This window comes from Anolis sagrei, chromosome 5, assembly GCF_037176765.1.
Source record: "Anolis sagrei isolate rAnoSag1 chromosome 5, rAnoSag1.mat, whole genome shotgun sequence".
NCBI classification, from domain to species: Eukaryota; Metazoa; Chordata; class Lepidosauria; order Squamata; family Dactyloidae; genus Anolis; species Anolis sagrei.
The window spans coordinates 35414655-35427306 of NC_090025.1; the positions used below are offsets into that span (position 1 = coordinate 35414655).

At 39.6% G+C, this 12652-nt stretch overlaps 1 protein-coding gene across 2 annotated transcripts in view; it reads left to right on the plus strand.

The window, feature by feature from the left end:
* The window catches only part of MYOZ2 (myozenin 2), a 44962-nt gene extending 37927 nt beyond the window's left edge, over positions 1–7035 (plus strand). For both annotated transcript variants that reach the window (XM_060779016.2, XM_060779015.2), the window contains one exon: positions 6608–7035. In XM_060779016.2, the coding sequence (XP_060634999.2) occupies positions 6608–6842 (235 nt within the window). In that variant the 3' untranslated portion in view covers positions 6843–7035. The remainder of the gene's footprint in view (positions 1–6607) is intronic.
* Positions 7036–12652: the final 5617 nt, after the last annotated feature.

The window sequence follows — 12652 nt, forward strand, 5'->3', positions numbered from 1 at the left end:
AGACTGTTGGGGTCTGGGAAAAATGGACCATTTTGGGCATGGTAGTTGCTGGGACTTTTAGTTCACCTATAATCAAAGAGCATTCTGAACCTCACCAACAATAGAATTGGGCCATGACAACAGAAAATACTATGCTTTCTGATGGTCTTCGGTGACCCCTCTGACACCCCCTCACGACCTCCCAGGGATCCTGACCCCCAGGTTGAGAAGCACTGCCCTAGAATAACAACTTTACATTGTTGTTAGATTTGTAAAATTAGAGGGATGAAGACTGTGGAAATAAGAATTTAAGAATATTCAGCTGCAAGGGAAGCAACTCCTGAAAGCATGTTCTCCAAGGGCTGCAAACATCACTAAAATAAATCTGAATAGCGTCACCCAAAACCACATTTATTCCATTCATAAAGTCTGATCAATGCATGGGGCTTCTTAGGTTAGATCTTAGACATATAGATGTGTATTTACCGTAGCATAGCTATGTTGCAATTATACACACTTTTGATTATGTAACTGTTCTGCATATGGATGTTCTGGTTTTATATGAATTACAAAACTGGTGAAAGAAACTAAGAAGACTGGGTCAGTTTTTTGCTGGAAAAAATAGCACTCTAGGCTTCTGTATTATATCCAATGAGCAGTGGTGTGTGTTTGTGTCTATGTCTGTGTGTATCTGTGTGTCTGTGTGTATCTGTCTGTGTATGCTTGGCATTGCGCTTTGATTACACACAGTGAGTCAGACCTCAAATTACATGTTTAGGTTTCATGAAATATAGGGCATTACAACTCCTTGACATCATCCCAATGATTGCTTCAAGGGATTTACGCTTGCCATACATGAAGATTTACTACTTAATTACTCTTCTCTTTCTGTTGGTTCCTGTGGACATCTATGCAATATATAAATATGTATTTTTACTAACTGAACTAGGTGTAGAAAGCACTGCTTTTGAAACATAAAAAAATTAATCTGTAGACTTTTCACAACTGCCCAAGCGTGTCTATAACAGTAGTGTTTAATTTGTTTATCAGTAACTGCATAGGAACGTTACTAGGAGCCAGGCAGATCATGCCATGTGTATATTCTTAGCAGTGTTATTATGAAATGAGGACAGTGGATTATGAAACAAATCTTACATATGAAATAGCCTTATCCTGAAGCATATTATTGGCCTATCTAGAATAGTGTGCCTTCCAGTCATTTCTGACTTGTGGCATGGTGTGGATTTTGAACTGTGACTCTGGAGACCAGGGTTTGAATTTCCATTCAGTCATGGACACACACCAGGTGACTTTGGCAATTCACATCTTCTCCGGCTTTGAACAAATCTTGCCAAGATAACTCCATGAGGAGCTTGTCTTTGGGTTGCCTACTGAGGCATAAAGAAACACAACAGAACTTTTGAGACTAACTTAGAAAAAGGAAACTTCTAGCATAAGCTTTTTACCTTCATTAACCAGAAATTGCTGTGCCACTTAGGCCCCTTCTACTCTGCCATACAAAATCCAGATTATCTGCTTTGATAATCTGGATCATAAGGCAGTGTAGAAAGGGCCTTAGGCCAGGAACCATGGTTAATATCAGCCACATATTTGTTGTATCATATGAAGTGAACTGTATCCATGAAAACAATTTCTTCCCAGTCAGCTTCAAAGGTTCTGCTGCATTTCTCTCTCTGTTTTCTGATGCTATAACTAATACAGCTATCCCTCTGAATTCTGTGACAGAAAGCAGGTTTACCAACTTTGAACATCAACACATTACCAAATTTCAACGTTCTAGGGTGCTTCCAGGACACTGGGAGGACAGAGCTTGACGGAGCCAATCAGACAACATAAGGCTACTTCTACCGGGCCTTTGTGCTTCCAAGGTCCTAGGACATTGCCCAGAAGACGGGAGGCTTCCCATGTTCTCAAAGAAAAAAGAAAAAAGAATAGTGTACAGGGAGTGCACAACCACCCTGTTATGCCAGCTCCACTGGCTGCCAATCTGCTACCGAGCCCTGCTCTCAGTCCCACCTCTTCCGCAGGTGCGTCTGGTGGGAACAAGAGACAAGGCGTTCTCAGTGGTGGCTCTTTGGCTATGGAACTCCTTCTCTAGCGAAATTAGATCAGCCCCCTCCCTCCTGGCCTTCAGAAAAAAAAGTAAAAACCTGGCTATGGAAGCAAGCCTTTGGGCAGTAAGCAATACAAGGAATGATCAGGATCATATCCAATAGATATTGATATTTGGAATAGCCCTGGACTAGGACTGTTGAATTGTGAGATTTAAATGTTTATATGAATATGTTTTACCACATTTTAATGTTTAACTGTTGTGTTTTTATTATTTAATTGATATCTGTATGTTATTATTGTTTTATGTTATGTTTTTATGTATGTTAGGCATTGAATTTTGCCATATATATATAGTGGGATGGGCAAGGGAGCGATGCAGGTGATACAGGACACGTAAAATACAGTTAAATACTACTTACCCCATTTGAAATATGTATACATAGTATAACACTATTTAGCCTATATATGCATATATGTATATATATATGTGTGTGTGTGTGCAATTTATATTCTAAAGGTAGCAAATCCTGTCTGACTTTGGAAGCTGTGCAGAGACAGTCTTGGTTAGTACTTGAATAGGAAACTGCCAACGGATTCTAGGTGCTGTAGGTAACATTTCAGAGGAAGGAACTGGCAAACTACCACTGAGTATTCTGTGCATAAGAAAACCTTATGAAATACATGGGGTTGTATAAGTCGGTAGCAACTTGAAGGCCCACACACACACATTATTTAAACTCATTAAAACAGATTCATTAAAAATCCATTTGTATTAAGAGAATAGCATTCAAATTAAAACTCCCTGTGGTTTCATTGTAAGGTTTCAAAATCAATCAGCAAACGGGTTTCAGTCATTATTCCCAGACCTATAGCCTGAAGTAATAATTTACCTCCAAAGAATGTTAGCACTAATGAGCCTCCCTGGATTCAGGCAGGAGTTCTAGTATAACAACTTTGTGCTGGAATTCCTAATAAGAGACTTCTCCACAAATATACTTTTGCTCCAATGAGTTACAACTATTTCTTACCTTCTGAGCCAACTCATTTAAAAGTCTTATTTTTAAAGTGGTCTGTTGATAGCAATTTCGACACTAGTATTACTCGAGAGAATGGAATACTTACAGTCTTCAGCCTAAATCCAAATTTTAGTCCTCAAATGGAATTTACATAAATGTTGACTTACCAAACTGAAATTTGGTTCCAAACCAGATTGAAACCTTAATGTTTGATACATTTTTGTTATGGTGGTTGTTGTACTCCAGAGCAGGAACATCTCTGATTTGAAATGCTACACTGGCTTGGTAAAATCAGCAAGCACTTTATTGAAGAATATATGTAGGCAAAGCAGTAAAAATAGTAAAACAGTACAAGTCCAAAATCCAAGATAATCCATAAAGTTTAAAAAGGAAACCAAGAACATTAGTACATAAAACTCCATGAAGCAAGGCACTTGAAAACATGAACCAAAAACTGCAGAAACTTTCAGGCAAAAGCTCAAACAATGTGATACATGAAACATAGAACACTTGAAAACGAAACCAGCATGAATTAAAGATGTTGAATCTGTTGGAGGTTGTAAATGTCAATAAACAGAAGCTTTACCACCATTTCTGAACCAAAATATACCCTGCAGTATATTTTGGTTCAGAGAGTGAAGAGAGCACTGACTGGAAACAGCCTGTGATTGTGTCTGATGCTCATGATGGGAATGAAATCCATTAGTACATAAAACTCCATGAAGCAAGGCACTTGAAAACATGAACCAAAAACTGCAGAAACTTTCAGGCCAGAACTCAAACAATGTGATACATGAAACATAGAACACTTGAAAACGAAATCAGCATGAATTAAAGATGTTGAATCTGTTGGAGGTTGTAAATGTAAATAAACAGAAGCTTTACCACCATTTCTGAACCAAAATATACCCTGCAGTATATTTTGGTTCAAAGAGTGAAGAGAGCACTGACTGGAAACAGCCTGTGATTGTGTCTGATGCTCATGATGGGAATGAAGTTCATGATGATGTTCCTGTTGGGAATGATGGTCATGTTGATGTGCATAGTGGCAATGGAGATGGAGTTTCCGATGATCAGTCTGAGGATGCAGGTTTGCCCAGGCCAGAGTTAACTTTAGAAGAGAGGCCTGAGCAAGGTCACATTCCTGGGAACGACCTTTCACCGCTTTTCTCAGAGTAGCAGCCTGAGAATGATGCTGAGATTGCTTTGACAGGTGCAGAGGGAGAGGATAGTGAAACCTTGGACAGAACACAAAGTTTTAATAAATAGAGGCAGAAGTTTCAGAATCTCAGATGTTCTACTCGTTTACAACAAAAGAATGATAACAAACTGTTATCTAGTGGGAAAGTAAGAAATAATTATTTCTTGTCAGTTTTAGCCATTGGAAAGGGTTTATAATGATTCATGGGAGGCTAGTGTCTCAGTCGATTCTGTGGGGACTTGAAAAAGGCACCATGATTTAATGGGTTGACTGGAAAGACATGTGTCAGCAGCTGATTGGCCAAGCGTGCCAGGAGCCAGAATTCTGATTGGCTACTGTCTCTAGCTTGCTGCTGAGAGAAATGGTTTTAACTGCCATTTTCACATCAGAGAGTGAAGAGAGCGCTGACTGGAAACAGCCAGGAAGGAAATGGCTGCCAACTCTCTGAAGCCTTATCATTTCTAAGGCATGAAGCATATTTTAAAGACTGTTTAAAAGGACTATTTATTCCCTCTGTTCTCTTTAAGAATTTAGAGAGACTGCTGTATATATTGTTGCTCTGTTTGACCTTTTGAATTGAAGTAAAATTACTGTTACTTATTACACAAATCTGAGTGACACATTATTATACTGCAGGGTATATTTTGGTTCAGAAACAGTGGTAAAGCTTCTGTTTATTTACATTTACAACCTCCAACAGATTCAACGTCTTTAATTCATGCCGGTTTCGTTTTCAAGTGCTCTGTGTTTCATGTATCACGTTGTTTGAGTTTTTGCCTGAAAGTTCCTGGCGTTTTTGGTTCATGTTTTCAAGTGCCTTGCTGACATACAACAGTGGTGTCTCTTCGAATAATTTCTGACTTATGGCAATTCTAAGAGAAACCATATTATGGGCTTTTCTTGGCAAGGTTTGTTTAGAGAGGTTTTCCTTTGCCTTCCTCTGAGGCTGAGAGAGTTTGATTGTCAAAGGGTTCACATGAGATTTGAATCCACAGTTGTAGTCCAGCCCTCACAGTACCATACCTCATTGACACTCCCTGCAGATGAAAATTTGATTCCTAACTTTGTCACAGATTTGATCCAGCATTCCCAGGCTTTATGAGGAATCTTTTTTAAAATAGGTAATATTTTTTATTACCGTATTTTCCAGTGTATAAGATAACTGGGTGTATAAGACAACTCCCAACTTTTCCAGTTAAAATACAGTGTTTGGGATATACTCACCAAGACTACCCCTCTTCCAACGCAAACCCAATAATTGTTTTTTAAAAAATCAGATTTGATTAAATATATCAGAAAGTGATGCCATTTCCTTTGCAGAAGGGCTTTAAGCATTGGGTGGCCATTTCTCAGGGTTGCTATAGCACTGGCAGGAAGACCTCCCTATAATACTATAATTCCCAGTCTAGCACCTGGCACAAAGGGTGTACACCTAAAAAGAAAGAATTTCTGAACCTAAATCTGCTGTTTACCTCAAAAAGGCTCATTACAAGATCTTTTCCACTCACATCTATTTAAACAAGAAATCTTTACAAGTCACTTCCTCCACATTTCTTTTCCTTGATGGAAGATGCTGTCAGCTCCTTTTTAGTACAAATTGGACCAAAAAGTATTCAGTTTTCATTCTTGAATTTTGAATGCATAAAGCAGGTGCTGCTGTGCCCCTCTGGTGCCGCTTGGCTTCCCAGGCTCCCGCTACCGAGAGGCTCCTCCACTCCATGCCCATCTTAGCTGACAGTGTGGCAGCGGAGGAGGAGGTGATGTGAGGCTGGGAGCCATTGGGCGATGGAGAGGAAGAGGAGGAGGTGACGGAGAGGAGGTCAAGCAGCCGTCTCCTCCGCCACCTTCTCCTCCTACCCTGTGAAGGGAGGGAGAGAAGGCGAGAGAAGGAGAAAGATCCAAGCCGCACAGCCTCCTCTTCCTCCTCCTGTCACCCTCAGAAGGGATAGGGAGATCCAAGAAGTACAGACTCCTCTCCAAGGCGGAACAGCTTTGCGAAGGGACAGAGAGAGATCCAAAGGCAGCACAGCTTCCCCTTCCTCCTCCTTTCACCCGCCATATAAGATGACACCCGGCATATAAGATGACCCCCGACTTTTGAGATTTCCCTGGGTTAAAAAGTCATCTTATACACCGGAAAATACAGTATGTGTATTTTGCTTTTATTCAAATTTTTCTTCCACAGTCCCAGTCTACCAGTAAAATGGGAAATGTATGGACTTAACTGCTTTATAATGTTGCTATCAGAAGCAATGAAACAAAACCAAGACACTTACAGAGAGAAAATAAGTGTTTGTTTGGATTTTTCATTTATTCTTGTTCCTATCATTTACAGAGTTGCTACTCCTTTTGGTGGTTTTGAGAGAGCATCGAAACTGGTTAAGTTCAAGGTTCCAGATTTCAACTTCCTGCTGCTAAATGACCCTCGATTCATGGTCCTTGCCAATCCTCTTTGTACCAGGAGGAGCTTCAACAGGACTCCTAAAGGATGGACCTCTGAGAGTATTCCCATAATGATTACTATACAACCGTCAGAGGCCAATGGTGTTCCAGAAACAGATGATTTGTAAAAACAGTATGGAATATGCATTACACACCCCTGTCAACATGGTGACATTTTGATCTCTAAATACTAATTCTGTTTCAACATGTGGTCTTATGTAGTGGAAATGTAATAACATCAGATGCGATAATTGTTTTTTGGTGTTAATTTTCTTCTGCAGATATAACACAAATAAAACAACATAGCAAATACTCTTTGAACACTACTTTGGATTATTTGATTTATATGCATTTTAACTTACTTTAAATAACAAAGACAAGACAAGGACTGCATGTATCCTCCTTGCAAATTTCTCCTAATGCATAATATATCCAATTTTTTTCGTGTCAGGAGCAACTTGAGAAACTGCAAGTCGCTTCTGGTGTGAGAGAATTGGCTGTCTGCAAGGACATTGCCCAGGGGACATCCAGATGTTTTGATTTTTTACCATCCTTGTGGGAGGCTTCTCTTATGTCCCCGCATAGGGAGCTGGAGCTGACAGAGGGTGCTCATCCACGGTCTTCCCGGATTTGAACCTCTGACCTGTCGGTCTCCAGTCCTGTTGGCACAAGGACTTAACCTATTGCACCACCGGGGGCTCCTATATCCAACATGTTGGAAGCATAATGATACAAATAGTAAAAGTAGTGATCGAAAGTCTGTAGGACACAAGATCTGTGTCAAAGGACAAGAATGAAACTCATTGCTTTCCCAAACTTTAACATCTTGTCCTCGCACCAAGCAATGAACTGAAATCTTACATAGTGTTCTGGAAACAAACCTTTGTATGGTGTGGCTTCCAGTGCAAGCAAGTTGTCTTTTACGATAGTTTCAATGATAACAGGAAGATCGTAAATGCTAGCAGCTGTAATTAGGTTTTGAATACAAAATTTCAATCCTGAAAGATACTTTAACATACAATTACCCATCAGTCTTCAAGAAGAATTATGCAATATGTATTTTGAAGACACTTGCAAATGCTGTGCTCCCATGCCCTAAAAACAAATGTTGCTTACAACATAGCATCTTGTTGAATCGAATGCTGTGAACAGATCTGTGTATTGATCTGTCTATGACTAAAGTAAAAAAATATGTTTCCATTTTCTAATCACCCAAATATGTGCCAACCATGTGGCAATACACAAAATATACACAGTGGATCCAGTCTTAGGTATGCTTAGCATAGATCTAGTTAGATAATTAATTATGGATCCATTCGATCATGTTATCTACATATATATGTGTATTATGTGAGCAAATACATGCACATATTTAACGTAATGTGTAAATTATTAAGAAATTACATTATTCTCTACTATTTGTGTTGAAAACTATTTTTGTTATGATGATACAGTATTAATACATATAGATCTATCTAGAAGGGAATGTTTGTGAAGACCACACATCATGGAGATAACAAATACAGTAGAGTCTCACTTATCCAACCTTGGCTCGTTCAACATTCTGTATTATCCAACACAGTCTGCCTCCTGCCCGGAACCACAGCTGTTTCAATACATTGCAGTTTTGGTGCTAAATTCGTAAATACAGTAATTACTACATAATGTTACTATGTATTGAACTGCTTTTTCTGTCAATTTGTTGTAAAACACAATGTTTTGGTGCTTAATTTGTAAAATCATAATGTAATTTGGTGTTTAATAGGCTTTTAATTAATCCCTCCTTATTATACAACATTTTTGCTTATCCAACGTTCTGTTGGCCCATTTATGTCAGATAAGCGAGACTCTACTGTAAAGATAAATCCTGAGCCATGCTTGAAGTCTAGCCAACCGCCATGGGCTCTCATTGCATCAGATGCATGAAATTGGTCATTTAAAACAGTAGTACATGATATATGCAATGTTCTTGTGTGAAATACCTAGAACCAGTGATGAAAACTTGTGAATAAAAGGACTATGAAAAAGAAAAGTTCTGAATAAGTATGTGAGATAAGATGAAAATAATGGCACATCATGACAGTCATGAAAAGAATGCCTCATTTTCCTCTGCTTTTGTTGAAGTTGTCACTAACTGCTACATTTTAATCTCTCTGCTGCAATGCCTAGGGTGCATCTGCACTGTAGAATTAATGCAGTTTGACAACACTTTAATTGCCATGGCTCAATCCCATGGAATCCTGGAAGTCGTAGTTTCACAAGGTCTTTAGCCTTCTCAACCAAATAGTGCTGATCACTCACCAAACTGCAGCTCCCAAGATTCCACAGCAAAGAGCCATGGCAGTTAAAGTGGTCTCAAACTGCACCGATTCTACAGTGTAGATACGCACAAGGAATAAGAGGCATTATACTCCAGATTCAATACCTCCTTTATTTTAAGAGAACTTGGAAAACACAGAAAACTTCACCACTTGAAGACCCTTGAGCAGCCTAAACTGCTTGAAACTGTTGGGGAAATAGGTTGTTGTAGGTTTTTTGGGCTGTATGGCCGGGTTCTAGAAGCATTCTCTCCTGATGTTTCGTCTGCATTTATGGCAGACATTCTCAGGGTCTGTTGGAAACTAGGAAAATGGGGTTTATATATTTGCAGAAAGTCCAGGGTGGGAGAAAGAACTCTTGTCTGTTGGAGCAAGGTGTGAATGTTTCAATTGGTCACCTTGATTAGCATTTGATGGCCTGACAGTTTTTTGGCATGGCTTGTTACTGCCTGGGGGAATCCTTTGTTGAGAGATGATTAGGTGTTCCTGACTGTTTCTTCTCTGGAATTTCGCTGTTTGAGTTTTGTACTTTGTTGGCATTTTTTTTTTTTTTGCGTGTCGACTTGAGAAACTGCATGTTGCTTCTGGTGTGAGAATTGACCATTTGCAAGGAGGATGCCCAGGGAACACCAAGATATTTTGATGTTTTATCATCCTTGTAGAAGGCTTCTCTCATGTCCCCTCATGGGGAGTTGGAGCTGACAGAGGGAGATCATCCACAGTCTCCCTGGATTCGAACCTCTGACCTGTTGGTCTTCAGTCCTGCCGGCACAACTGTTTAACCCACTGCACTACCAGAAAAGAAATAAAATTGGTGGAAAGAGTGGAGCAAAGCACTCCAGCTTGGAGGACTTGCTCAAGACCCTTGGACAATCAGTGCTGTAGGAAACTCTCATGTAATCCAGAGTATTGATGTGTAATGTTTACTAGCCTTGTCCATTCTCTACTCATAATTGCCAAGACTGAGTGGAGCTGACTTATTAGCTCCCATTCCATTTTGATAGCTTTTCTAGGCAACAAGTTACTCTCAGTTTCTTCAAGCGTTGGTGTGTATTTTACTGCTTCCTTCTTAACCAAGAAGCCCAGTCTATGCATTTTATCTTCCAAATCTGCCTCCCTCCAGCAATGTTCTGGCATCTTTCCTACTTAGTCTCCTGCTGAGTTTACTTATGACTTTTTTTTTCAATTTAGCACTTACTCTATAAAGTCTGCCTTTAGAACAGAAGTGGGGATTATGGTACCCCACAAATTTTATACATTAATTCTCATTTGGAAGGACATCATAAGGAAGAGGGAACATGGCTGTTTTCTGAAATACTGGTAACTAGGAGCAAGTTCAAATTACAGGAAAGGAGATTCCACCTGAACATTAGGATGAACTTCTTGACCAAAAGAGTGGTTCAACAGTGCCTTGGAGTGTGGTAGAAGCTTTTTTTTTAAAAAAAAAATTGGCTTTTAAACAGAGGCTGGATGGTCATCTGTCGGGGATGCTTTGATTGTGCCTTCCCTGCATGTAATATCTTTCAACTATGATTCTATGGTCAGACATAGCTTCCATAGGCAATGGTAAGAAATTAGGGAAGTTGCAGTCCAATAATACCTGAAAAGCTATTGTTTCCCATTCCTGCCTTAAGGGTTGATTAAACTTCCTGTTCAACCTCTGCTCCAGTATATGACTGTTCCTTCTTCATACTTGGACCACAATGTTTGCATGTTTTCAGGGTTATTTCATAGGTCACCTTCTAGGTAAATTCCTCAGTATTATCAGCAAGAAATGAAGACTTGTGGCTTTAAGCAGACTGTGTTGTCGAAGGCTTTCATGGCCAGGTTGACTGGGTTGCTGTGAGTTTTCCAGGCTGTATGGCCATGTTCCAGAAGCATTCTCTCCTGATGTTTCGCCCACATCTATGGCAGGCATCATCAGTGGTTGAAGAGTCTGTTGGAAACTAGGCAAGTTAGGTTTATATATCTGTGCAATGTCTAGGGTGGGAGAACGAACTCTTGTCTGCTGGAGGCAAGTGGAATAACAGCTGCATACAGTATGCATGCCTGTACTTTGCAAACAGATTGCAAGGTACAGACATGCATACAGTATGCAGCTGTTATTCCTACTATCGAAGGCTTTCATGGCCAGAATCACTGGGTTGTTGTGAGTTTTCCAGGCTGTATGGCCATGTTCCAGAAGCATTCTCTCCTGACGTTTCGCCTGCATCTATGCAGGGATCCTCAGAGCTTGTGTTGGAAACCAGAATAATGGGATTTATATATCTGTGGAATGTCCACGGTGGGAGAAAGAGAACTTGTCTGTTGGAGGTGGTTATGAATGTTTCAATTGGCCACCTTGATTAGCATTTAATGGCCTAGCGGTTTCAAGGGCTGGATTTTTCCTGCTGGGGGGGAATCCTTTGTTGGAAGGATGAAACCATGAAAATGAACAAAATCTGGCTACCAGTACTTAAAAAGTCTAAAATCATAACAGTAAATAAAGAACAACACTCAAAAACTGGGGAATTCCAGACAAAAAAAAATCAGGGCCAGCTAATCACCTCCCAGCAGGAGAGAATGCTTCTGGAACATGGCCGTACAGACCGGAAAACTCACAACCCAGATTGTTTTTATCCACCAGTAATCCAATTTCTAATTAAATTATCAAAGTAAAATAAGCACAAATTGAGGAGCACATGTTCCCAAAATTCTCAATAACCTCTACTGTGCAGAATAATATTTTTTTAAAAACCTTAGCTCATGATATAACAAAAATGTGGATCTTGCAAAACATAAAAAGTATTAGACCTCAAATAATCTTATCATTCCTTGCATCAGCCTTACAGAATTGCTGATATGGTCCAGTTATTTCTCTTAGGATATTGGCAAGTCAGGCCAAAAGCATGCGTAAGAGTGGAAAGAACCACAATTTGTTACCCTGGAGAGTTCACTTCTCCTTGCAGATGTCATCCTGCTTAGGCCAGCTAAATTATAGAAACAAGCTTTGTGTGCTGCACAGTGAGTTTACTTACAAGGCTACTTACAAGAGTTGGATGAAATGCAAAGGTCATTTAAGTGCCATACAATGTCATCCTTATTGTCCCCAAAAAGAGAACATTGTATTTCTTCTCTGTGAAAAAGTACATCTTTCTAAACTGATTTCTTAAGGATAAACTCAATTTGAGCAGGAAAAGAAGAGACTGGATCCCAAAACAAAATGCCCCTCCCATACCTTTTACCTTTCAACTTACCTGTTTTTGAAGTTTCTCCAGGTTCAGTGAAAGAACTATTGTCTGTTTGAGGCAAGTGTGAATGTTGCAATTGGCCACCTTGAGTAATAATAATAACAATCATCATCATCATCTTTATTATTATTATTATTATTAACTTTATTTATACCCCACAAAATCTCCCGAAGGACTCGATGCGGCTTTCAAAGGCCAAGGCCGCCGCCAACAACAACATACAATAAACAATAAAACTCATAAGCAAATAATAAACATCAAGCAAAACAATGAAACAGTAAAACGATGTCACTGTGACGTGTACCCCACCACCATCTCCCCGATGGGGACTCGGTGCGGTTTACATGAGGCCAAGCCCAAAACAACAATTACATAAAATAAAACCTAAAA